This window comes from Miniopterus schreibersii, assembly GCF_964146895.1.
Source record: "Miniopterus schreibersii genome assembly, chromosome: 3".
In the NCBI taxonomy this organism is placed as follows: Eukaryota; Metazoa; Chordata; class Mammalia; order Chiroptera; family Miniopteridae; genus Miniopterus; species Miniopterus schreibersii.
In genome coordinates, this window is record NC_138103.1 from 77,090,323 (window position 1) to 77,117,867 (window position 27,545).

At 44.8% G+C, this 27,545-nt stretch overlaps 1 protein-coding gene across 1 annotated transcript; it reads left to right on the forward strand.

The window, feature by feature from the left end:
- Positions 1-345: 345 nt before the first annotated feature.
- On the forward strand, positions 346-27,545 carry CEP72 (centrosomal protein 72). Its single transcript, XM_081132634.1, has 12 exons — positions 346-431; positions 5,939-6,066; positions 7,358-7,550; positions 10,284-10,392; positions 12,467-12,645; positions 14,057-14,269; positions 15,710-15,987; positions 17,850-17,988; positions 19,220-19,416; positions 22,992-23,118; positions 25,807-25,918; positions 27,072-27,545. Exons 1-12 carry the CDS (start codon positions 350-352, stop codon positions 27,229-27,231), a joined length of 1,917 nt encoding a protein of 638 aa, XP_080988760.1. The 5' UTR covers positions 346-349; the 3' UTR covers positions 27,232-27,545.

Sequence of the window (27,545 nt, forward strand, 5' to 3'; positions counted from 1 at the left end):
TCCCTGAGGGCAGACGGTCTTTCCAAGGAGGGGCCGCACCCAGCAAGCCGCAGCATTCCGGGGGCGTCGTGGGCAGAGCTGGCCCGGTACGAGGCTGGGGTGGCTGCCCCACGCCCTAGGACGGGCTCCAACTCCATCCTACCCTGCGGCTGTGGCCCGGCCGCCCCGCTCCCCTCCTCCCAGGGGCCCTGCCTTTCCCCCGCCCCCGGAGGGCCTTGGCCACGCCCTTTCGACCCGGTCCCAGCTCCTGGCCCCGCCCCCAGCTCCTGGCCCCGCCCCCTGCCACCGCTGCCGGGGCTCAGCGGCCAAACTGCGCAGGCGCAGGCTCAGGTGCGTGCCGTTTGAAAGCATGGCGCCGGCGGGCCCGCCGTTGGTGCTGAGCGAGGAGAAGGTCCGGGAGAAGAGCTGCCTGTCGCCTCACCGCGACCTGGGTGCGTGGGGCCGGCAGGCGGGCGGGGCCGCTGGCTGAGGGCGCAAACTTCCCGCCAGAGGGTCAGCGTCAGACCAGAGGCGCCCGCACACGGACCGGTCGCCCCGAACGGTCACAGGCCAGGGTGGTGAGGGTTGGGGGTCCCCAGGGGCACGTGTGCAAAGGAGGGGGTGAAGGGTGGAGGGCTGGGCGTAGGAGCCTGTTGGGGAAGAGGCGGGATGTGGGGGTAGACAGGTGGGAGGGGGGTTAGGTGGGGGGAGGGGGGAGGGGGGAAGAGGTGGGAGGAGGGAGGAGGGGAGGGGAGGGGGGAGGGGGGTCCTGACTGTAACTGTGGATTTGCCGGTTTCTCCTTTCACTTCATGTGTTTTGAAGCTCTGCGATTTGTTGCAAACTATTTAGGATTTTTATGTCTTGTTGGAGGGACTCTTGTAGTATCATACTTTTCTTTGTTGAGACGTCTTGCCCCTGATAATTTTCTTTGTTGAGGCGTCTACTTTATCTGATATTAGTGTAGCCACTCCGGCTGTGCTTTGGTCTTTGAAGAGCATATCTTTCCCCATCTATTTACTTTTTAATCTTTTAACTTACCTATATCATTATATTTGAAATGAGTTTGTTGTAGACAGTGTATATAGTTCGTTCATTTTAATGCACTCTGCCAGTCTCTGTCTTTTATTGTGTATTTAGACCATTTACACTTAATGTAATTGTCAATATGGTTGGACTTAAGTGTGCCATCTTATTATTTTTTTTCTGTTTGTTCTCTTTGTTTTTCTTGTGCTGTTTCCCGTTTCCTGCCTCCTGTAGTTTACTTGAATATTTTTTAGTTTTCCATTTTTATTTGTCATATATATTTCTGAGTATATCTGTTTGTATAGCTCTTTTAGTGGCTGCATTACAAATTACAGCCCACTTGTGTGGGCATTTTACCACCTCAAGTGAAAGGGAGAAACCACCACCATTAGGTTTCATTTTCATCGCCCCTTTATATTGCAGTTGTCTTAAATGTACATAGCTTGAGAACTACATTAATGATAGGATTTTTTTTTACAGTCATCTAACAGTTTAAATAACTCAGAAGGAAACATTTATCCACATATTACCTACCCATTTTTTTTTTCTTCATTCCTGATGTTCCAGGTTTCCTTCTTGTATCTTTCCTTTATACTTGAAGAGTTTTTGTTGTTGTTTTAACAATTATCTTAAAGTGCTGGTGACACATTCTCTTAGTATTTTTTCATTTGAGAATATCTTTATTTCACCTGTAGTCCTGAAGGTTGTTTTTGTTGGATATAGACTTCTGGGTTGAAAATTCTTTTCTTTCAGCACTTGAAAAATGTGACAGGCCTTCGTAGTTTCTGAAGAATAATTCACTGCCATGTGAGTTGTGTTCCCCCTATGGGTAATGCCTTTTAAGTCTTTTTTTCTCTCTGTTGGTCAGAAAGGACAATTTTGTTCAATCTGTCTTTGCATTTACTCTTCAACTTTTTTCCTCGTGATCTCCATTCTGTTATTGAGCCACTCCTGTGTTTTTGTTTCAGTTATTTTTCATTTCTGAAGTTTCTTTGTTTCTTTATAGTATTTGTCAAGACTTCCTAATTTTTCACTTATTCCAGGAGTGTTTGTAATTGCTCATTGAATTATTTTTATAACAGTTGCTGTAAAATCCTTGTTAGGTAATTCTGACTTCTGTCATCTCAGTGTTAGTGTTTATTGATTGTTTTTTTCTCATTCAAACTGAGATGTTACTAGTTTTTGGTAATTTTTTTATTGTATCATGGACATTTTGAATATTAAGTGGCGAGACTCTGTTTTTTGTTTAAGTCTCATTGCTCATTACTGGCACTGATTGGGTACTGCCTAACTGAGGTGGTAGACAGTCTCCTGTCACACACATGGCCTCTGCAGATGCCTGCAGGCTACCTCATTATAGCCAGGCTAGGATAGTAGTCAGGGTCCACTCACACAGTTGCTGTGCTAGCCACTGTGCAAGGCCAGGTTTACAAGGTGCATTTTTTCCCCTTGGTGTTGGACTGGAATGGGCCTGATGTTGTCAGGAGTCTGTCCTAGAAGGCTTCCCCATCCTCGGCCTTTGACCATGGATGGCAGCAGGCTTACCCTTGTTTTTTGGTCAGTGTCTGCTGGCATTTCTGGGTTAACAGCTTCTTTGGCACTCAGATTGGGATGTATAGGAGACAAAAAAAACACACCAAACCAACCCAACTCATTCATTGCTTAACCATCTTTCTTTTCTTCTTTTATTGTTTGTTTTAGTACAGTTTACAGTCAGTATTATTTTGTTTTAGTTTCATGTGTACAGCACAGTGTTCAGACAATCATATACTTTGCAGTGTTCCCCTGGATATTTCCAGTACCCACCAGGCACCATACATAGTTATTACAAACCTTGTTGACTATATTCCTTATGCTGTGCTGTACACCCCATGACTATTTTGTAACTACCAATTTGTACTTCTTAATCCCTTCACCTTTTACACCCAGTCCCTCAACCTCCCTCCCCTCTGGCAACCATTAGTCCATTGTCTGTATCTATGAATCCCTTTCAATTTTGTCTGTTTATTTTGTTCTTTAGATTATACATGTAAGTGAAATCATATGGTATTTGTCTTTCTCTGACTGGCTTATTTCACTTAGCATGATACCCTTTGGGTCCATTCATGCTGTCATAGATATTAAGATTTCATTCTTTTTTATGGCTGAGTAATATTCCATTGTATATATGGGGGCAGGCAAAAGCAGGTTTACAGTCATGAGTGACATTCTTTTGAGTTAATAAAGCTATTGTAATAATCATCACCTGCATGTCTTTTTCCACATGAACAACTGTAAACCTACTTTTGCTTACCCCTGTATATACCAGATCTTTTTATCCACTCATATATTGATAGGCATCTGGGTTGCTTTCATATCTTGGCTATTGTAAATAACACAGTAGTGAGCATAAGGGTGCATATATTCTTCCAAATCAGTGTTTTTTGGATTTCTTCAGATACATATCCAGAAGTACAATCACTGGGTCATAAGGTAGTTCCATTTTTATTTTTTTGAGGATTCTCTATACTGTTCTCCATAGTGGCTGCACCAATCCGCATTCCCACCAACAGTACATGAGGATTTCCTTTTCTGCACATCCTTGTCAACACTTGTTTATGGATTTATTGATGATAGCCATTCTTACAGGTGTGATGTGGTATCTCATTGTGTTTTTAATTTGCATTTCTCTGATGATTAGTGATATTGAGCATCTTTTCATATGTTTGTTGGCCACCTGTATGTCCTCTTTGGAGAAAGGTCTATTCAGGTCCTCTGCCCATTTTTTAATTGGATTGTTTGCTTTTTGTGTGTTGAGTTGTATGAGTTCTTTATAACTTTTGGATATTAACCCCTTATTGGATGTATCGTTGGCAGATATCTTCTCCCATTCAATAGGTTGTCTTTTCATTTTGTTGATGGTTTCCTTTGCTTTGCAAAAAAATTTTAGTTTGATGTAGTCTCATTTATTAATTTTTTCTTTTGCTTCCCTTGCCCTAGAAGATATAACAGAAAAAATATTGCTAAGAGAGGTGTCAGAGATTTCACTGCCTATGTTTTCTTCTAGGACTTTTATGGTTTTGAGTCTTACATTTAAGTCTTTAATCCATTCTGAGTTTATTCTTGTATATGGTGTAAGAAGGTGATCTAGTTTCATGTTTTTAGCATGTATCTGTCCAATGTTTTCAGCACCACTTATTGAATAGACTGTCTTAATATTATTGTATGTTATTGCCTCTTTTGTCAAATATTCATTGACCATATAGGTGCACTTATTTCTGGACTCTGTATTCTGTTCCATTGATCTATGTGCATGTTATTATCTCAGCACCATGCTGTTTTGAGTACTATGGCCTTGTTTGTAGTATAGTTTGATACCAGGTAGTGTGATACCTCCAGCTTTTTTCTTCTTTCTGAAGATTGTCAAGATTGTTTGGCTGATTGTTATACATTTTTGGAATATTTGTTCTAGTTCTGTGAAATGTTCCATTGGTATTTTGGTAGGAATTGGACTGAATCTGTAGATTGCTTTGGGTGGTATGGACATTTTAATTATGTTAATTCTTCCTAACTATGAACACTTGATATGCTTCCATTTATTCGTATCTTCTTCAATTTCTTTCTTCAATGTGTTATAATTTTCCTAGTATTGGTCTTTTACCTTCTTGTTTAAATTTATCCCTAAGTATTTTTTTTATTCATTTGTAAATATGATTTTTTTTTTTAGTATCCCTTTCTGATAGTTCATCATTGGTGTATAAAAATGCAACTGATTCCTGAGTATTTATTTTGATTCTGTTACTTTACTGAATTAATTTATCAGTTCTAGTATTTTTTGTGTGTGGAATCTTTAGGGTCTCTGTATACAGTATCATGTCATCTGCAAATAATGACCATTTTACTTCTTCCTTTCCAATTTGGATGCTTTTTATTTCTTCTGATTGTTTGATTGCTGTGGCTAGGACCTCCAGTAGTATGTTGAATAAGAGTGGTGAAAGGGGACATCCCTGTCTTGTTTCTGATCTTAAGGGAAATGCTTTTGGTTTTTCCCCATTCGGTATGATGTCAGCTGTGGGTTTGTCATATATGCCTTTATTATGTTGAGGTATGTTCCCTCTATTCCCATTTTTCTGAGAGTTTTTATCATAAACAGATGGATTTTGTCAAATGCTTTTTGTGCATCTCTTGATATGATCATGATTTTTATCCTTTGTTTTATTTATGTGGTGTATCACGTTAGTTGATTTGTGGATATTGTACCAATCTTGCATCCCAGCAATAAATCCCACTTCTTCATGACCATTTTCTTCAGGTCCTTTGATAGTTGGCCTTCTGTTCCCCACCCTTCAGAGTAGTCTGGTGTTTGTTTTTTGTATTGTCCAGGGTTTTTAGGATGAGAAATAGGGAGAAATAGGGTGAAATCTGTCTGCTCTGTCTTGTCTGGGACTGAAAGCATGCAAACCAGTTTCTTTAATGAAGACATTTTTTAAAACATAAATATTCCTGGGAAAGTATTAGTGTAATTTAGACCCAAACTGTCTTTTTGATTACAGAAACTTATTTTTGTAGTGACATTTATTAAATGGCTGCTTATTGGGCGTGTCATACAGAGGCATATGGTGCACAGAGCATGCAATCTGCCCTCACGTGTAACGGGCATGGAGTGGCCAGGTCAGCGAAATAGTGATCCCTGCATGGAGGCTACATAGGCAGTGGGGTGAGCAGCCAGGAGCGAAACTGGGAGTCCATTCAGGAGGGCGTTCCTGGCAACAGAGGGTGTTGGACGGAGAGGCAGTGGAGTGAAGAACAAGCAGGGGTTTGCAGACAGTTTGGAGGTGAACATAAGCTAAAACTGTATGCAGTTCTTGTTCTTGAGGTTATGATATATCGCTTTTATGACAATTTATTTTCAACTTCAAAAATAAGGTTAAAATCTCATAATTTTCTATTTCTTAGCTGAACTTCGGTCATTATCTATACCTGGAACTTACCAAGAAAAGATTACTCACCTAGGAAATTCTTTGATGAATTTAACAGGTCTAAAATCTTTAGATCTCTCGCGCAACTCCTTGGTTAGTCTAGAGGTAAGTTTTAGGTTTGTTTTTTCTTTAAAGGAGGAAGTTGGGAGAGGTTGTTTTATTTTATTGTACTGTATTATTATTTTATTAAATCCTCAGCCAAAGACATGCTTAGAGAGCAGAAGGGGGGAGAGAGAGAAAGAGAGAGGAAAGAGAAACATTGATGTGAGAGAGAAACATCAATTGATTACCTTCCGTACATTCCCCAACTGGTGATCAAACCCATAACCCAGGTATGTATCCTGACTGGGAATTGAACCAGCAACCTTTCAGTGCACAGGACGATTCTCATCATCTGAGCCACTCCGGCCAGGCTCAGTTTGTTTTTTAAAAGAAAATTTCTTGCTATCAATAGCAGTGGAAAGTCTGTTTATAATTAAAACGACAATCTGTTTTATGACTATGCCTATAATATTTGTAAACTGTACACTTAACAATGATTTAAGCACAGGGTTGTTTTTCTTGTGTTTACTGTGAACTAGATTTCTTATGCATCACATTACATCTTTAAACTACTTTGACAAACCAAAGTCTTAGCTCTCTGATGAAACAGTTGTATCTTTAAAGGAATAAAATAAGGCCCAGAAGACTAATGTGTGTGTGTCCATCCCTCTCCATCCCTCTATCATTTGTATTTTTCTTTATCCACTTTCTGCACTGTACCTCTGTTTATAGTCTGCCTCTTGGTGGCTGCGGGCCCTTGAATGGCAGGGACACAAATGCAGGCTTACTGCAGGGGGCCTGACCTGACGGGCTCAGTCCTGGTGAGTGAGTGAGAAGTTACCTGGGTGATGGCAGGTGGCTTATATTTTAAAGGGGTTCTTGCCTGAAAGAAAGGCAGGACATCATTACCCTGGAACATGATCCTGTCAGTGCCCCTGACATGGGGTCAGGCATCTGCTCAGAGTCAGAGGAGAGTCCCAATCCAGGCTGCACCCAGTGCTGGCTCGTCTCTCAGCCCCCCCAAGCCTCAGTTTTCTAATCTGTGAAATGGGAGCAGTAATAGGGCTTACCCTGAAGGGTTGTATGTGATGGAATGAAGTTGTTTGTGTAAATCACTTAGCTTGGCACATGCCAATAATACCAGCTGTCCTTAGTAGTCACAATTGTTGCAAACTTCCCTGAACAGTCATATCACTGTGTGCAAGACAGAAATTTCATCTTTATGCTCTTCCTGTAATAGTATGTATTCATTTTAAGTGCATTTGTTAAGTTGATCAGTTTGTACTGTGGCTCATATTGCTATGTGTTTATTTTTAAAAGCACAGACTCATTCAGCATTTTGTCCTGTTAACAGGGCATTCAGTACCTGGCTGCATTGGAAAGCCTCAATCTCTACTACAACTGCATTTCCTCGCTAGCAGAAGTGTTCCGGCTCCACTGCTTGACTGAACTCATGGACGTGGACTTCCGACTAAACCCTGTGGTGAAGAATGAGTCCGATTACCGCCTCTTTGTTGTGCACATGCTCCCAAAGCTCAGGCAGCTGGGTAGGTGCAGTGTGCTGAGGCCCTTGCTCAGTAGAGCCCTGACGAGTGTTTGGTGCTGTCAGATTATCCCACTGTGGATCTTCCTGAAAAGGGAAGTTACTTTCTACTCTGATAGCATGAGTCCCTCTTTCACAGGATGGGTCTTATAGGAGAGCCTCCTGGGAAGGTGACAGGGAGCCCCATGACCACAGATAATTGCCAGGAGGCCAGGAGCACAGGTGTAGGCTGGACTGTTTGGTCTCATTCTGTCTTTGCTTTCAAGCTATTTGACTTGGGCATGTTTCTGAACTTCTGGTGCCCTGTTTCCATGCATGGCCCCCGGGCATTGCCTTAGGCTCAGCTGGACAGCTGGATTCTACTGGTTTCCCATCTATCTGGAAAGATACAGAACTAGAAATTCATTGTGCCACACCCTCCCATCTGCCTCCCCACCAACCAGGAGGGGTCTTTGCTGTGAGCAATGTGGCCACTGGTGCTTCTGATACTCCCTTATGTCACACTTCAAAGGGAGAGAACTGGAACATGAGTCCAGGATGCACTGACCATGCAAATGGGGAAGGGAGGGCTTGGGTACTTCATCCCCTTGGTCCTGTGTGAAGGGTGGTGGTAAGTGCTGGGTAGCTGTGGTGCAGGAATGTCTGATTGAAGGGTATTGTCGTGTGCCCCAGTGATCACAGCATGTCCTCAATCTGCAGCCCCATTCACCTCTTGGCAAGGCTGGGGATGCATTCAGGGCACCTCCATCTCCTAGGTTCTGATCTAATGAAACTAAAGTGAGACCCACATCAGGGCTGCATTTGTCAGGGAAGATACTGCTCCACCACTGTTACTGTGGTAAATACTGAGCTGTGGGCAGACTGCCCCTCTGTGCTGTCTGTGTCCAGCCAGTGTCTATAGAAACCCATGTTTTGCATCTCTTGGCTGTGAGTGAATTTATGCATATCTCAGCCGCTCGTGTCAGCTTATCCCCCAGTCTCCTCTACACTGCCTGGGCCTGGGAGCAGGGCTGGGCTGTGGGTATAGTGACTGACCCCTAAAGGCACACTCTTCAGTGTCAAACCTACTTAGAAATTCAATGTTTCATTTTAATTTTTAGATACTTGGGAGGAATAAGTGCTTCTGTTCCAACTTTTGACTCTAAGTAACTTATAAATAGTTGAATTTGGGTCTTTACAGAAACATTACAATCCTTATGGGAAGTTTTTGCAATCTTCAGTCTGAAATCATTACTTTTCCTTTGTTGTAAAAGTTTTAGGTTGAGAATTACACAATGTTTGTATAGAGAAAGGACATGAGAGTCTTTCCACATGGGAAAGATATTTTCAGACATGAAAAAGGAACATAATTGAAAATCAAAGTCATTTTGGGACTCATGGCCCACCCTACCTAGCAGGGTGCCCAGTAAGGACATAGCTCAGTTGTTTGTTCTTAGTAACTGAAAGGTTCTGGAGGGGTGTGGTGTCTGGGGTGGTGCGAGGGGCTGTGGAGTGGAAGTGGGGTCAGGGAGCAGAGCAAGCCACCCATATGGGTCTAAGGATTGTGGGGGCTGGGAGAATGTTACAAAGTCAAGAGAGATTCGCTTTGGGGAGAAAGAGTTTGCATTTGGTTTTAGCCATATTGAACTTGAATTTATAGTGTAATAGTCTAGAGAATTATTCTTAGAGTAAGGGATTTGGAACTGACTCAAAAGTAAAGTTAAGGCTCAGTGACTAGAATTGTTGTTAGCACAAAGGAGTGTCTACACTATGAGAGCAGATGCCGTATTGGGAAGTGTGGAAAAAAAGGCCAGAAGTTCCCAGACCATGTCTCAAGGACGGGAGTCACAGGACAGGCCATGGACAGGATTAGGAAGGCAGTTGTGTCTTGAGGAGGAGCCCCAGTGTGCAGAGGCACTTCTGGATGGTTTTCACAGCTCCTTTGTTTTTCTTCTTTGAGAATGATTATTGTACTATCATTCATTTACTCATTTCTTACTGAAATTATGTACTTTTGGGGTTGTGCCACAGGTTAATGCTCTTTGGGAGGCAGCTTCAGAACTTAACCACCATGTGTAACGTTAATTCTATGCTCAAACATGTTGCAAGTTCCACCACACTGACCTTCAGCATTTGGGAATCACCTCATCTTCAGTACTTCCTGAGGAAGTCTGGGAGTTGCTGAGTAAAGAGACGCCTCTGAGGCCCAGGGCATGCATGTGGGAACAGTTTAAACTTACCTCTTTTTCCCATTCCTGAGGATCTGAGGGTGCAAACGCTAGGCATAAACACACAGCTGGGATGTCTTCTCTCTTTAGCGTGTTCAGGATTCTCACCCATGGAGATTCTTAGCAGTGCTCAATGTGGTTCAAGAATCTCATGCAACACTCAAAATGTACATTAAAAGAAGGGAGCCCAGAAGATGTGTCTGTATGTGAACTTGTTTGTATATTTATTTTCCTGCGGTAGTAGCCTGCCTCCAAAGGAGTGTCTGAGCAGTGAGCTATGTGGGAACAGGGCAGCCTCTTGGAATCAGCACCTCAGAAACCAAGTGTAGCCACCAGAACCCAGCATCCCTTTACTGCTCAGTGCTGATGGGGGATGCTGTGGCGGGGTCAGCCCTGAGGGGACAGAAGGTCCAGAACAAGCAGTGGCAGCCCTGGTCATGTGTGGTGTGCTGTAGGGCAGTGATGGGGTGCTGGAAGGTGCACCTGCTTCATGGTGTCGTTTGCTAGTTTCTCTGGCATTTTCTCCTTAGATGACCGCCCTGTGAGAGAGAGCGAGCGGAAAGCATCGCAGCTGCATTTTGCTTTGGAAGAGTCACTTGACTCCGTACACAGCTTCCCAGCTATTTGCAGAGTTGGAAGGTATGAACACGAGTGGTGTTTGAATGTGGAAAGAAGTTGCTCAGGCTTATTTATTCATAGAATGACTAAAAGATATAAAGCCCTGTATTAACTAAAAGATGTAAATGTTCTTGTGCACTGATCTCCACTTAAAGGGCAGACATGCAGGAAGAGAGGAAAAGAGCAATGCCCAGATACCAGCTGGGGCTCCAGGAGACAGTTGGACGGAGTCTGTCTGTTGCCCACATTTTCTATACATTATTTTTTAATATTAAAATGTTTATTAAAGTAATACATATAAAATCAATAACACGGAAGACTTATGATGATAAACAACAGTCCCCTCTCCCCACTGTCCAGCCCACTCCTCAGAGCAGCCACTTTCATTCACTTCTGTAATTGTTTCTGCTTCCTTCTGAATCCCCAGACAATACAAATTAATTGCCCTTTCTGGGTGTGCACACTTGAAGCAGGGCCTGACAGCTGCCATAGCCCCTTTGCCACCCCATGGTGACAGTTTGTGGACTGTGCCCTCCTATATTCTCTGTTCAGTGCCCTGTGGCCGGTGCTCCAGGCTCTGCTCTGGTGGGGCTGTAGGAACGTGTGCCCGTCTGTGCTTCCCCGCTCCTGCCATCTGCATCTTTATGTTTAACTTTAGATTGTCTGGGTCGATAGTATTTAAATGTTCTGAAGCCATAAAGGGCCTTCATGCTTTGTGTATGGGTTGATTCTAAAGGCAAAAGTCAATAAACTGTTTACGTTTCCTGTAATGTGCTAGGATTATGTACTCCTTGTACACTGTTTTGTTTTGTCTGAAGTTTTTAATAGTTTTTTTTCTTCTTGCATTATATGCCTTAGTTTATCTATAAATTCCTCTAATGTAGAGGTTGGCCACCATTTTTTTGTAAAGGGCTGAGAGTGAATATTTTTACTTATTTATTTATTTGAAAGTAATTTATGAAATTTTGTTTCTGTTTGCCACCTTTAGGGGAAGAATCAAGTGACCTCCACCCCAACAAAAATCATTCTTGCTTATTTACTTTTTTTTAACATTGTATCATTTAAAAATTTTTTAATTACAGTTGACATACATTATTATTAGTTTCAGGTGTACACCCCAGTGATTAGACATTATGTAACTTACTAAGTAATCGTCCAATAAATCTCACACCCATGTGACAGCATACATGGTTATTAGATATATTCCCTATGCTGTACTTCACAGCCCCGTGACTATTCTATAACAACCAATTTTTACTTCTTAATTCCTTCACCTTTTTCACCCACCCTCCAAGCCCCCTCCCACCTGGCAAGTGTCAAAACATTCTCTGTATTTATGAGTCTATTTCTGTTCTGCTTGTTTATTTTGTTTTTAGATTCAATTGTTATAGATATGTATTTATTGCCATTTTATTGTTCATATTTTTGATCATCTCATTCATAAAGAAGACCCTGTAACATTTCATTTAATACTGGGTTGATGATGATGAACTCCTTAAGCTTTTTCTTGTCTGGCAAGCTCTTTATCTGTCCTTCAATTCTAAATGACAGCTTTGCAAGGTAGAGTAATCTTCGTTGTAGGTCCTTGCTTTTCATCACTTTGAATATTTCTTGCCAATTTCTTTTGGTCTGCAAAGTTTCTTTTGAGAAATCAGCTGACAGTCTTATGGGAGCTCCCTTATAGAATCACTGTTAAAAGGAAGGTAATCTTCTAAAACACCTCACATTCTAGTCACTTTGTGTAAAAATAGAAATTTGGAACACTATGTCCTTTAACTTTCTTGATTATATGATACGCTAAGAAAAGAGGAGCTTTCTGAACTTTCGTTCTTGAACAAACCCTAGTGGGGCTCTGCACATTCTGGATGGTGTGGTGACATCATACACCCTTGCTTTTCATCACCAGTTGTCCTGCTGGGTCCCTCCAAGACCTCACTTTAGTAGAGACCCAAGAGCCATTTCCTGCAGTGCACCAGTTGCTCTTCCCAAGAGCTCAGTGGCTGTGCTGGCAGTGCAGTCATCTTCCTCACAGGGTCTGGTCAGCTGGAACGCATCCCAGTTGGGGCAACAGCACTAAGTTGGCTTTTCTTTGCAGACCACACCCCTCCAGAGCTAAGTGCACTGACCCCTCAGCCAAGAAGTGCTTGGTCATGGATGCAGATGATGAGGCGGTCCTGAACCTCATTGCCGAGTGTGAGTGGGACTTGAGCAACCCTCCTAGGAGTACAAGTTCTAGCCAGAAGGAGCGAGAGGATGACTTCCATAGTTCCCAAGGTACAATGCTGCTCCACCCGAAGGCCCAGCGGGTCCAGCTTGCTCTGGGCACAGTTGTGCTTTTTAGAAAGCTTACCTTTAAATATAGAATCTTCATGAAGTCTTGTGTACTTGCAAATATCAGTAATTTGGATTATAGAATTATAAAAGAAAAAGTTATGTATTTGAGTATAGTCATACTGCATGGTGATTTTAATTGTATTCTTCCTCAGATCAGTTACAGTTGCAGGGAGGAAGTAAAATGTCCAAGTGGGCAAGAAGGTGATGTGTCCTGTGGCTGGTGGAACTCATGTCTGTGTCAGCCACCAAGGGGTGTTCACTTAGCTTTAGGGAGCATTTAGAGCTCAGGCTCCCACGTTAGAACATTAAATCTGACAAGGACATTGTGAAGTCCTCCTAATGCTTGCATGAACTTCATTACTTTGCCAAGGACTCTTTTCTACTAGGACTTTTTTTAAAAATCTTCACCTGAGGATATTTTTTCCACTGCTTTTCAGAGAGAGTGGAAGGGGGGGGGAGAGAGATCCATGTGAGAGAGACACATCAATTGGTTGCCTCCTGCACACGCTTCAACTGGGGCTGGGAATTGAGCCTGCATCCGAGGCACGTGCCCTTGTCTGGAATCGAACCTGGGACCCTTCATTCTGCTGGCTGACACTCTAACCACTGTGCCAAACCAGCTAGGGCTCTCTATGGTTTTTTTAATACAACCCTTTCTCAGATCTAAGTACTGCAAATTTTCTCCCATTCTGTTGCTTGCCTTTTGTTTTCTTAACAGTGCTTTGAAGACCAGAAGTTTTAATTTCAATGAAATCAGCTTATCAGTTTTTTTCTGTATATGATTTGCACTTTTTTTGAGCCTGGTAAAAAAATCTTTCTCTGCCCCATGCTTGTGAAGATTTTCTTCTATGGATGTGTATAGATGTCCTATGGTTCCAATGTTCAGCTCTGTGGTCCACTGTTAGAGTGGTTTTGTGACTGTAGTATGAAATGGGTCAGGTTGTCTCCCCTCAGCCCTACTCCATATATCCAGTTGTGCTAATGCCATTTGTTGAAAATACTGTCTTTTTTCTCACTTAATAACCTTAGCACATTTGTTAATTCAGTTGACCTGAGTGTCTGGGTTCTGGGTGCTGTTTTATCTGTCATCACGTCTGTCTTTGTATCAATACCAAACTGTCTTGACTCCTCAGCCGTGTAGTGAGTGGTGGTTGGTCAGTGTCAGTCCTGCACCTGCAGCACTGTTTGCAGTGACTACTAGGCTCACTACAGGTTTGGCGATTGCATTATTAACCCACTCAGTCATCTTTTTTATTTAATTAATACACGTTATAGATATAGTATACTGTCAGAAGCTTAAAATGTAATTTTTAACGAACTAAAACTTTTTAAATGTTCTTAAATAAAATAGAATCCAGACATCTATTGAGTCCTCACTCAGTGCAGCACCAGTGTGGGGACTGCATAAAGAAGGGCCACGAGAAGCGAAAAAGCTGCTCCAGAGAGTGTTGTCCAGAAAAGAGGCTTCAGAACCAGTACTGTGGAGAGCTCCCGCCACAGCAGGGAGACCAGCCCGAGGTCTGCTGCTCCTTCAGGCAGCACGTGCACTTCCCCCCACACCCAGGTAATTTCACACGACTCCTTCTTAAATGTGTACATTTCTCCCATTCTCTACTGCATTTATTTGTTTGTGGAACTCTCTAAAGTGACTTAGGAAAGAGCCTTGTACATTGAAATTTAGAATACATCCACCCTAGTTAGGTGGCTCAGTTGTTGGGAGCGTGGTCTCCTACATCAAAAGGTTGCAGGTTCAATTCCTGGTCGGAGCACACGTGAGAGGCAACTGATCGATGTTTCTTGCATCATTGTTTCTTCCTCCCCCTCTCTCTCCTTCCCTCCCTCCCTCCCTCCCTCTCTAAAAGTCAATGAAAACATATCCTCAGGTAAGGGTAAAAAAATTTATAATACATTCCTATTTTAGATTCCTAGGCTGTGAGTACTCTGTTGCTTTTCTCTACACACAGACCATACACACATACTTTTTCTCCCTCTCCCTCTCTCTCACTGACACACACGATTTCTTGTGACTACACTGGCCCAGGTTATGACAATAGTTGTATTTTAAAAATTAAAGATGAGGGAAGTTAATAAGTTAATTGAGAGTGTTGTGTGCACATCTGTGACAAAAATGTCAGGAAACCTCCCAATATGAGTGAACCGAGCACCTTTCTGGGCCTTGTTCAGGCGAGTTCATGGGGTCTTTGGAATGAAGGCGAGTTGTGGTAATGACCTGCCCAGGTTGCCTGTGGCCACTGCAGAGCAGGGTGTGGCATTGAGTCCAGGTCACGTGCACCCTGTTGCCTCCTTTCACTGTCCCGGTTCCTTTTACCCTGTGTCCTGAGGCTTCATAATGCTGCTGTGGCGTATGGGTGCACAGGACCCCCATCTCCACTCGTCGTCAGAATTCTTCATTCCACCTCTGTTCACAAAGGCATATATGCTTGATGTTTAGACTCTGTTGACCTGTAGTCCTTGTGCATTTCCACAGTGAACATAGAAAGGCTGCCACAGCAGAACAAGGAAGATTCATATCTGCTTCACCCAGACCCCTAGTCAGCATTGAACACATTTGCCCTTGCCCCTGCCCTGTGTGTCCCTCTGTGTGCGTGTGCATGTGCATGTATATACGTATGTGTATGTCCATATGTATGTATGCATACACTCCCTTGTCAGCAGATGTGGGCCGTGTCCCCTGGGGTAGGGAGTGTCCCAGGTACTCACATTAACAGAATCTCCTATAGGAACAAATTGTTGAGTCCTCCCTAATTTCCAAAGTTTTAGATTTTTACTCACTTAACTCATCTTTGTTATACATAATTTTGGCAAGAAAACATATAATTATCAGTTGATTCATTTATTAAAGTTACTCAGTTTTGTCACACTGATGGATTTTCCATATGTGCATGCATGCTTACATACACATGCACACTCTGTTTAAATAATAGTCCTGGTCACTGTGCCCAGAGAACTTGGTCTGAGGACTGTGTTCTCCCCTCTGTTACAGACTCCGCAGACACTGAGGACTCAGCCTCCTCTTCTCAGAAGTCAAGTTTGTCAACACAAAAGGTATTAAATCCTTTGCCTGCTCTCGAAAAGTACAGGAAGCGAAGAATGCCTGGTGGGAGATTCCAGGCACCTGCAGACCAGGAGTGTATTAGCTGCCTGGAGGAGAGTCTGGGCAGGCAGAATGGCTCCGAGGGCAGGAGCGAAAGGGCCTTTTCTCATCTGGAGGTATCTGAGCCTGAAGAGCAGAGGCCCCACAGCACAAGTGGCGCCAGGGAGGTGAGCGGAGAGCCAAGGATGACTGGATGTTGAAGGGCTGCCATCTTTGGTAATGCCATGTCTTCTATTTGCAACATTAACTGTGATCCCAAGATAAATACAGCTCTTAAATGTACTTTTCCTCAGTGTTTGTCATCTCTCTGTTTTACTAGAAGTGTGCATGCATTGGGTTCGGGACATCGTGGCTCAGAGTCTGTTTTTACAGAAGGCCTGGCTGTCATCCATTCTTACATGCAGTCTTTCACTGTCTCACTGTCCAGGTTGAGAGAAGGAAGGAAAATAGGGATGTGCTCAGGCCAGGGATGTGCACTGGCCTTTCCTGTCTGCCAGGGATGGACATCGCCAAGTGTAGAGCTGTGCCCGGCAAGCTTGCATACTCACTGTGGGGCTGGGACTTTATAGGAGGGACTCCTGCCCAGGGCGCCCTCTCCTCTCAGTTTAGGGCTCTGACCTCATGGTGGTCATCCTCTTGGAGAGGGCACAACCTGTGCATCTCAAGTGGGAGATGGAAACCTGTGTGACTGTGCTGTGTCCACCCTGATAACTTTGCTCTGTCATCCATGCCTATTGCACTGGCCAAGTGTCCAGATGATGGAGGTGTTTGTGCCAAGCACTCACTGGGATGGTCTCAGCCTCAGTTCTGGGAGGCAAGCAGCTAGGCCTTAATGTTACCTTGCTGACCAGTTACAGGATATGGGCTGCCCCATCCCTGGTGTGAACTTGGACAGAGCAGTGCTCCCTTGGTGGGCTTGTTCCTGGGGGGCTGAGGGTACATCCACCACCCACCACTGTGCTCCCTGGTGCTCATGGAGCTCTCTTTGGGTAGGTGGTGGTAGTGGGAGGTGAGGAGCATCCCAGCTGAAGCAGCTTTACCTGCCCTGGCCTGGGTTCTCCCATCACTCAGGGCCTCACTGGCTGTTCCAAAAGTTCTTCAGTAGAAAGCCCCTTTGCCTGTTAAATAATAGTTAAGAGCGCTGGCTGTGAAGGGTGGGGCTCTCGCTGGCCTTCTGCCTGGAACTGATTCCTGGAAACCTGGGACCAGTTCTATGTCTCCAGCTCTGGTCATGGCCTGTGGGAAAGATGTCAGCTTTAACTCCACCTTCCCTTCCCAGACACCCTACTCACAGTAAATGTACCCTGAACACTTGGAAAGTGAGCAGGAAAGCACGAGCCATCCCCTTTTCTTCAGTAATTCTCTCAAATTGGTAAAATAGTTTTCCTAAAGGGAGGAAAAAAGAGAGCACGGAGGTGAGTGCCGACAACGGCAGACTGTCGAGGCCCCTGCAGGTGCTGGTACGCTCGGGCACTGGGTGCAGCCTGGACAGTTCTGCCCTGTAGCCTCTTCTGCAGGTGTGGCTTTATTACATTCAGGGCCCTCTGCCAGTGACCGTGCAGGCTGAGACTGGCTCTAGAGAATGTCCCCCTCTTCAGGAGTCACTGTGGGCTAGTCAGGAAGACCCAGAACAGCCACCACGGTGGACGTTCCCGCAGCCTCAGCCCGAAAACTGTGATTGTGGCTTTCATGACCATGTGTTAGTGCCAACACATGGTGAAATGCCTTATAGTTTAGGGTACTTATAGTTTAGCTTTTCCTCCTGGTGTGAGATGTCATCCCCCCCACACAGCTGTAGACACTCAGGGCACTAAGCTCTTGTAACCCTCCCATGGTCACAGGTCCAGGGGGTGGGGAGGTGAATCCCATGAGTCACTTACCTCCTGCAAATTTGTGAACAGCCCCATCATGCAGTCTCCATGGGACAAGGGCATCAGTATGATGCCTGGTGGGCATGTAAGCATGTGGTATTAGAAGCCTTGTGTTTCAGGAACTGAAAGTCAGTGTCATGGTTTTGTTTCTGTTGCAGGTGTCTCCCAAATTGCACCCAGCTGTGCTGCCTGGGAAGAAGGCGACCCTGGAGGTGGCCCTCCTTGAAGCACTCCTTGACCTGGTGGACAGGTACTGGAGTGGCTGCAAGTCCCTGCATAGCAACGAGGTGTTCCTGGGTGAGTCAGGAAGGGACATCAGCTCATCAGTTCAGTGCCATGTGCAGGCCCACCCTGCAGGTAGCATTGTGTTAGTAGGTACCTGTTCTCCCATTGGGTTCTGCACCGCCCACGTTGCTGTGCCCTCCTCACCAGCTGTCACTGTGGCTGCTGTGCTTCAGGGAGCACGCTGACAGTGTTCCTCTCAGTGGCTGGAGGCTCCCCTGAGGTGTGGCTTTTGGTTTTCCCAGCCACTGGTTCTGGTGTTTGGGGAGATGCCTCGTTGCCTGGTTTTGCTAGAAGTGTTGTTCACAGGTATTTGGTTCTTGTGGCTGTGTTTTCACATGTCCCCACGGAGAAATTAAAAAGCTGCTGCTGTCTTCTCCAAATCTGAGAGCTTGATTGTATGGAGGATCTGGGATTTGCCCAGATTTTGATGGAAATGAGATTTTGATGGAAATGTCTGAGGCCCAGGAGGATGGCCCCTCCCCTAGGAGGACTTTGGTTTGCTTCCACCTGGTGCCTAGATACAGGAGCACATTGGGGATCCCATCGCCCAGAGTCAGGATGTGAAACAGGATGCTGCATCCTCAGGGAACCACCTCTTTTCCCCACAGCCTGGGGTGCAGCATTCAGTGTCCCAATGGGAGGGGATTTGCCAGCCCTTCCCTACAGACCCTGGGCCCTTCCTGGAGCTGCCATCTGAGCCACCACCAGAGGCTCCTGAGTACTTCAGCTGCTCAGTCTTATGGCCCCTTAGCTTCTCCACCTAGAATCAGGATGCCCCAAGATGCTGGAGCCCCTGGATGCTGACCCCATGAATCTACACCCTCTCGTTAGGGTAGCAGCAGGACTGGTCTTTTTTGCCACGCTGCTATTCCCAGTGAAGTTGCCAGATGGTGTCTACACACATGTCCCAGGCCAGGCACAGGAGCAGTCAGAGCTGTTGAAGAGAGTGTGGTGGGCTGCTGGGGCATTCAACCCAACCATTCTAGTCGTAGCCTTCTCCTGAGCGGCACCTTTTCTCTAGAATAAAACTTTTTCTACTCTTCTCTGCCTCCCATCCTTGACTAGATGTGAACAGCCTGAGCGAAGGTAATTTCAGTGGTGCCCTCATCCCTTGGCCAATCTCCATGCCTGCAGTGCTTTTGAGGCCTGTAATGTGTGTGATTCAAAATTTATTGAATGTATTTTGTTTACACTTTATCCTTTTGGCATAAATGGGATAATAATACTTGATTTTTATTCCCAGCTCAGGCAAGGCATATTTTGTCATCTGTTCAAGAGATTACAGCAACTCAGGACAGTTCAGCAATTGTGAATGAAGAAATTAGCTACTTGACTCTTGAAAATAAATCTTTGCAAAATCACCTTGTTGAACAACAGCAGCAATATAGTGAAAAGATGAGTGAGGTTGTATCGGAGCTCAACAACACTCGGAAAGAGATGGTGAGCCACACCCCTGTGTTTCATTTTATTCACAAATGGGTGAAAACATCATTTTGACTTCACAGAAGGAGGGGAGACTCTCCACTCTGCACTTTCCCTTAGCTGCCGTCAGGCTGTCCTTCCAGGATCACAAACCCTCCCCACCAGGCTTTCCCCACCTGAGGGGACTCTTAACTGTGTGTTAGAGTCCCCTCAGCAACACAATTTGCAGATGGAGGCATGGCTGCTTCTCCCAGCTCTGCCTCTCCTGAGTGGCTACCGTCACTTCTGAGAGAGGGTGAGTGGGAGAGGGAGAGACAAGGTGAAGCTGAGCTTAAGGTGGAGTTTTTGTGGTCCCGAGTTCCCTGCCCCAGGCTCCCCAGACTACTGATGAGAGAGGTTCCATATAGCTGGGTGATCCTAGGGTTCCTGCTCCAGTCCTACCTGCACCAGCCACAGGCCCAAGGTGTCCTATTGGACCTGAGGGAATTTCCACCACCAGGTGGCTCCACAGGGCAGCCAAAGCCCGCACAGCTGGGCCTCCTGGCTGAGCCCAAGAGTCCTGGCCTTCAGGGCTGCCCTTTTCCTTTGTAACTTCACCATAAGACCATCATACACAAATATCTACATTAAAAAAGAAGAAAGATCTCAAATTAACAACCTAAATTTATACCTCAAGGAACTAGAAAAAGGACAACAAACTAAACCCAAAGTTGACAGAAGGAAGAAAATAATAAAGATCAGAGCAGAAATAGAGAATAGAAAAGCAATAGAAAAAATCAACAAAATTGAGTTGGGTTTTTGAAAAAAAATATACAAAATCAACAAACCCATAGCTAGACTAAAAAAAGGAAGACTCAAAATAAGAAATGAAAGAGGATGCCTCAGAAATAAGTAAAAATCATAAAGGACTATTGTGAATGACTATATGCAAACACATTGGATAACCTAGAAGAAATGAATAAATTCCTAGAAACATGCAACCTACCAGAAGACAGGAAAAAGCTTCTTGACATGGACTTGGAAAAGATTTTTTTGATATAACACCAAAATAGCAGGCAACAAAGGCAAAAATAAGCTAGTGGGACTACATCAAACTAAAAAGCTGCTGCACAGCAAAGGAAACAGTCAGCAGAATGAAAAGGCAACCTATAGAATGGGAGGAAATATTTGTAAATCATATATCTGATAATGGGTTAATGTCCAGAATACAGAAAAACTTGTACAGCTCCACAGCAAAAAAAAAAAAAAAGAGCCTCATTAAAAAATGGGCAGGGGACCTGAATAGATATTTCTCCAAAGAGGGGCATACAAATGGCCAATAGGAACATGAAAAGATGCTCAACATCACTAATCACCAGGGAAATGCATCTCAAAACCACAGTGAGGTACCACCTCACACCTGTTAGAATGGCTCCATCAATAAATCCACAAACAACAAGTGCTGGTAAGGATGTGGAGAAAAGGGAGCCCTCGTGCGTTGCTGATAGGAATGTAAATTGATGCAGCCACTATGGAAAACAGTATGGAGTTTCCTCAAAAAATTAAAAATAGGGCTGCCTTATGATCCAGCAATCCCACTTCTGGGTATAAACTTGTAGGAAATAAGTCAGTATCACGAAGAGATATCTGAATGCTCCATTTTCATTGCAGCATTATTTATGATAGCCAAGGTGTGGAAGCAACCTTGTCCATCAGGAACAGGTATATGAACAAGTATATATGCAACATGTATTCAGCCTTACAAAGAAGGAAATCCTCACATTTGCAACAACAGATGGACCTCGAGGTTAAGTGAACTAAGTCAGGCAGAACAAACTGCATGACCTCACTTTTTATATGGAATATAAAAAAGTTGGAGGGAGGCTACCTGCCCAGGCACACCATAAAGGCCTGGGGTCTGCCTGTGCTCTTGCTGTGGTGACCATGGGGTCTTCCTGGAGGAGGCAGCCACTACATTTATTCCTCTCAGCACCAGGCCTGTGGCTCCAGCTGAAGCATACCCTTCACCAGGGGACATGGGAAGATGGGTGCTCCCCTGTGAGCTGAACTACCCTTTTTCCTGTCCTTTCTGAAGGACATTACTTTCAGCCTGGGCCAGCCTGCTGACAGGTAAGATACATGCTTACAATGATGTGCCACGTAATGACATTTCAGTGAACGCCAAACTGCACATAGGACAGTGGTTCCATAAGATTATAATGGAGCTGAAAAATTCCTATTGCCTAGTGACATTGTAGCTGCCCTAGTGTTGTAGCACAAAGGTTGTAAAAATCACCAAGGCCGTGGTTGAGACGGGAAACAGCTTTATCCCTGGTGTGCATGAGGATGACATTGTCAAGCTCCTAGAGGTGGTTCCTATGGGACTGACTAATGAGCTGTTGGAATTGGAACAGGAATGCATAGCTGACAGACAAGAGAAAAGGAAACTGCAGGAGAAGATAAAGCAGGACCCCTAGAAAATTTAGTGAAGGATTTAGCAGAAGCTTTTGCAGACCTTGCCAAGCCCCTTAAAAGATTAAAAAACATGGACCTCAACACCAAAAGCTTTCATTAATAGAGAAGAATGTTCATGGTGGTCACATTTCTAGAAGGAGTGATGTCCTCAAGAAGAGCCTCAGGCAGGTCCTTCAGGAGGTATTCCAGAAGAAGGCATAGATGTCATCATAGGAGATAACAGCTCCATGCCTGTTACTGCCCCTGAAGACCTTCCAGTGGGACAAGATGTGGAGGTGGATGACAGTGATGTTGATGATCCTAACCCTGTGTGGGCCTAATGTGTGTGTGTGTGACAGTTTTTAATAAACAAGTTTAAAAAGTGGAAAAAAAAAATTGGGGGTGGGGGAGCCTTTAGACTAAGGATATAAAGAAAATATTTTTGTACAGCTATACAGTGTGTGTGTTTTAAGCTAAATGTTATTACAAGAGTCAAAAAGTTTTTAAAAATTCAAGTTTATAAAGTGAAAATTTATAATAACTTAAGGTTAATATATTATTGAAGGAAACATATTTTTTATAAGTTAGTGTAGCCTAAGTATAGTGTTTTATAAAGTCTATAGTCGTGTACAGTAACATCCCAGGCCTTCATATCACTCACTCGCTGACTCACCAGAGCCACTTCCAGTCCTGTGGGCTCTGTTCGTGGAAAGTGACCTACACACACACATACCACATTTTATCTTTTATACTGTATTTTTACTGGGTCTTTTTTGTGTTTAGGTATGTTTAGACACACAGATACTTCCCATGTGTTACAGTTGCCTGCATTACCTGGTGCAGTAACATGCCATACAGGTTTGTAGCCAAGGAGCAACAGGCAGTACCACATAACCTAGGTGTATAGTGGGCTGTACCATCTAGGTTTGTGTACGTGCCTCTGTGGCATTCACAAAATGAGAGAATCACCTGACAATGCATTTTTCAGAACATATCTCTGTCGTTAATCAACTCATGATTATACAGCTTTTCACATTGTGATTCAGCAGTTCTGATATGTAAAAGGAAACTGGTTATTTCGAAGGGTTTTATATCATTTTCTATATGCATTTTGCTGAATTTGACTTGTCTTTTTTAAGTGTATTGTTCTGTGTCCTTAGGATGACTTGAGGCAACATTTAGACAAATCTTTGGAGGAGAATAGTAGCTTAAAGTCTCTTTTGTCCAGCATGAAAAAAGAAGTAAAAAATGCAGATGCTTCAGCTGCCTTAAATGTGCAGATCACTGGTGAGTTGACAGTCTGTTTAGCACCACTACTTGGTAAATGTATGTGTTCAAACACTCATGAGATTTCATTTTAAATTATTCACAGAGTTCAGAACCAGCAAATACTGGAAAATGGGTGTTGGAGCCCACACCCCTGGTTATTCTGTGAGTTGTCTTGGCTCACGAGTGATGCTCACGCTTGCCCACGGCACGCTCGGGTGTGTATGGAAGGAGGGCTGTGCCTGAAGGAGAGGCGCCTCCACTGTGGGCTCCGTCAGGTCCTTACTGCTCCATTCCTTTGACTCCTTAGGTGCTCAGGGATCATCCCGTGGCTGTGGCGCCATGGACTGTGGTGGTAGCCTGTCTGCCTCTGACGTGTGCAGGGCAATAGCACTTATTGCTCAGCTTTGTCTGTCCCCAGCGGGCACAGTGGTCCTTCTTGATCACTACCTTCCAGACCCAGATCATTTTCATTTCCCTCTCTTCTCTTTCTTTGATTCTATTTTGCCATTTTACAAAAGTACACTCTCTGTATTTCAGATTCAGATACTGGGCTTTAGAATGAGGAGGTGTTAGTGGTGTCTGCTTTTCATGGTAACTTGGGGTGAAATGGGGTCTCTTGAAGCTTTTTATTTCAAAGGAAGGACAGATTGAGCATCTTTTCCCATTCTCACCTCTCAGGGATCCAAAGGCTTTTACTTAAAGTTCCAGATAGTAAATATTTCAAGGCCCGTGGCCTCTGTCCCAAGTACTTACTGTGGCCTTTGTCACGTGAATGCAGGCATGGAGTCCCCTCATCTGTCCTTGCCCATTGTTTATTGGTCTAGTTTATTGAGTGGTAAAAGTTGTTTACAATCTTCTCTTTTTAAAAAATTTTTTTACAGAATCATTTATTAGTTTTTAGAGAGAGAGGAAGGGAGAGGAAGAGAAGGAAAGGGAGAGGAAGAGAAACCAATGTGAGAGCACACTGATTGGCTGCCTCCTGCACGCCCCCCACTGGGGAATTGAGCCCACGCTCTTCTAATGCACCCAACCAACTGAGCCACACTGGCCAGGGCTAAATTTTTATTTAAAACCTTTCCTCTTTTTGCCTTCCATTTCACTGCTCTTGGGTTCCTTCTGGTTCAGCCTCCATTCTGCATTCTTGCTTGAGTTCAACCGCCTCCTTTCTGACACTGCTCGATTCTGACTTCAGTTCATTCTGAAGCAGTTGGTTGTGGTTTTGATCTGTTGGGAGTGGCTTTTGCTGTCTGAATGGCTGCTCTTGTGCTTGTGCAGTAACTTGTATGGGGTTTGACTTCAGTACGTCTCTGTTGTTCATTGTCTCGTGAGGTTTGTTCTGAATTTCTAGAAGGAGCAGGTCAGACAGCTTCTCTAACCTCACAGATAAATATGGTGGCCTCCTTTGCCCTGTTCCCTCCCCTCTTCTTTCTGGTGTCCTGTCTAATTCAATCTGAACCCCTCACCAGCTGTTTCTCTGCAGAATGGCCCTGTTCTGGAAAGGACCAGGTGGATCAGCCCCAAGGGCTCATGGGTTGCTCCAACCTTCAGACCACGCAGGACACCCCTACCCCAAGTTCATCTCATTAGAGGAGGCTGAACCTTCCTCCTGCCAGCCCTGGTTCCCTAGTTGGCCTGCCAGGATTTCCCATGAAAACAGGATACTTGGGGGTGCTCCGTCCTCAGGTCTGTCAGCTGCCCCACTGCTGAGTGCTGCACCCGCACAGATGTGGATACCATGCAGGGCTATGGCTGCCTTGCGTTTGGGGTCTTGAGGCTACCTCATCACCAGGAGCTATAATGTCTGTGGGGCTCCGGTTTCATCATCTATTTATTCTTGGTGTTGACTAATGTGGGGTTCTGGGAGAACTGACCCATGCGCCACTGCCCCCTTCCCAGAAGCTCTTTCAGCATGCCCTCTAGGGAGGTTTGGGTGGACACAGACTCTGAGTAGGGTTTTCTTGTCTGAGTGCAAGAAGATGCCCCTCCATCTCTGGGACAATCCTTGTGAGAAGGACCCACTGTCAATGTCTGCATCCCTTTGCCTGTTATCTTTCCACAGTGGCTTTCTCGTTGTCTCTGGCGTTGTTTGCTTTTGCAGTGGTGTGTCTACATGTGGAGTTATTTGTATCCTGGTTTTGGATTTAAGAGCCAATGAATGGTATATTTCCCCGACCCTCACCCCTTAAGGAAACCCAGAGAGATGCAACAGTCATATAGATGGAATGCAGACACAGGCTCTGCTACTGATGGACATGGGACCAGAGACCTGTGGCCACAGTGGGCTTCCAGTTGCTTCTCAAAGCTTCTCCTCAAAGCCTCCCCTCGGCAGAGCTTGTTGCTCTGTGGAAGAGACACCCTGAAGCCCTCCCCTGCCAGCAGGCAGGCCCAATTGAGGGATCATTCACCTGGTACCAGGCCCACCTCTGTCATCACTCTGCCCTCCACACAAGGGTGTGGTTCCTCAGGGATATCTGCAGGGCAGATTCCCACAGCTTCAACCCAAGGAGGGAGCCAGGGCTGGGCCCTGGGGTAGAAACAGCTGGATGTGTTCACCCTTATCTTTGAGTTGCTTACAAAAATTGACCTTTTTTAAGCTATATTCTTTTTCTTCTGTCCCAGGTCCAGTTTAAACTCTAGAATTGTTTTTAGTTTTCCAAATACATAAGTGAATTTCACTCAATAATGCTACTTGATTTTCTTTTTCAGGGCTTCAAACAAACGTGAAGAGGCTCTCCGGTGAGATCGTGGAATTGAAGCAGCATCTGGAACACTATGACAAGGTCCAGGAGCTCACACAGATGCTGCAGGAGAGCCACAGGTGCCTGCGGGGGTGGGGGTATAGATGAGGGGATGGGGGTGAGGTGGGGTGAGGCATGGGGAGGGTGCAGGAGCAGCAGATGCTGGTGTCCAGTGTTCTGGGCCCATGTGTGTCGCTGTGCTGACTTGGCACTTCCATGAGCTTCCGTTTCTTAATGAAAAGCAAGTCCCTTTCTGCTGCAGTATTCTGTGAGGTATGTGATCTGAGAGGTGAGGGGCATCTGAGTGGTGATGAGTGGTGATGTGGGTCTGTGTTCCCGGAGAGGCGGGACTGAGCTAGACTAGATGGAGGAGCAGAAGGAAGGGAAATGAGACACAGTCACGGTGCAGGAAAGTGGCAGGCAAGGCAAGATCACTCCCTGGAGTCCAACAGCCCCATCTGTGGCAGGTCACAAGGTATTGGCACCTTGGCATTAATGTTGACAAGGCAGGGGGGCAGAGCCTCTAAGTGCAGTAGAGTGAGAGAGTGAGGTCCATAAGGACGTGTCTACTCTGAGCCTCTGTCTGGTCAGTGGTCCAGGCAAACAAGACTGCCACGTGTACAGGGAGTTTGTCAGTGGGGGGACCTTTGTGGAGAAAATGGCCCTGCTTTCACCCATTACTTGTGATGCCACAAATGTGCTTGAGTCATTGCTGACTGAGTGAGTTGGATAATTTGGTAAAATACAATACCACTTTCTTTCTGAAATCCCCTCTAATTAAAAATGGTTAACAATATTAAAAAATCAGAGCTTTTCAATTATACTATTACAATGTCAGGATTTTTAAGAGGGTCCTTTATATTTGACTGGAAATTAGAAATACTTTGGTATTTGGGTCTTTTCTAGAATTAGAACATTGTTTTGCTGGCCATGCATGGCGGAGCACTGAGGGACCATCTATTCACTTTGAGTCATGGGTCCATTCCACGGGTGCTGGGCAGTGCTTGCCGGGCAGCATGAGGGCTGAGGGGTTGAGTCAGACCTGGCCCCACCAGGTCTGGAGGCAAGAGGCAGATGGGCAGTCGCCAGGAGGGAGCAGGAGCAGACAGGTTTGCGGGCCTGGGCACGGCTGGGGCGTGTGGGGTCAACAGGCAGGCTTGGCCATCTGAGGGAGGATGCTGCTGGAGAGGACAGCAGCACAGCCAGGACATGGCTGCCCTGTGTTCTCTCCAGTTCCCTGGTCAGCACCAACGAGCACCTCCTGCAGGAGCTGGGCCAGGTGAGGGCTCAGCACAGGGCCGAGGTGGAGCAGCTGCACTGGAGCTACAAGGAGCTCAAGAAAACCATGGCCTTGTTCCCGCTCAGCAGCGCCCGCCTCGGTGGCTGCTCCTAAACCTGACCTTCCAAGCAGTGTGGTGTGCATGTGTGTATTTTTACCTGGCGTACTTGATGAGAGTTGTTTCTTCTGTTTGCAGTTATCTTGTGAGCTCTGAAATGTATTTAGGGCCCACAGTTCAGTTTTCTAAAACATTTTAAAAAGACAGGATTAATCCAGGCCCTTCACATGTTTTGAGACAAAACACATTGACACTTAAGACAAACAGATTATTAATTTTTCATCAAATATCTTATAAAGAAAATGCAGTATTTTTCTGCCTAATGTAAAAGAGAACTATGTATGATATTTAAAGAAAATAACTTATTGTG

What these genes read in the sequence shown, in the direction of transcription:
- CEP72 (XM_081132634.1), top strand. Translation starts at nt 350, where the DNA reads ATGGCGCCGGCGGGCCCGCCGTTGGTGCTGAGCGAGGAGAAGGTCCGG. An exon ending in GCACTTCCCCCCACACCCAG is followed by an intron (nt 14,270 to 15,709) that starts GTAATTTCACAC and finishes CCTCTGTTACAG; the next exon opens with ACTCCGCAGACACTGAGGAC. An exon ending in ATGCTGCAGGAGAGCCACAG is followed by an intron (nt 25,919 to 27,071) that starts GTGCCTGCGGGG and finishes TGTTCTCTCCAG; the next exon opens with TTCCCTGGTCAGCACCAACG.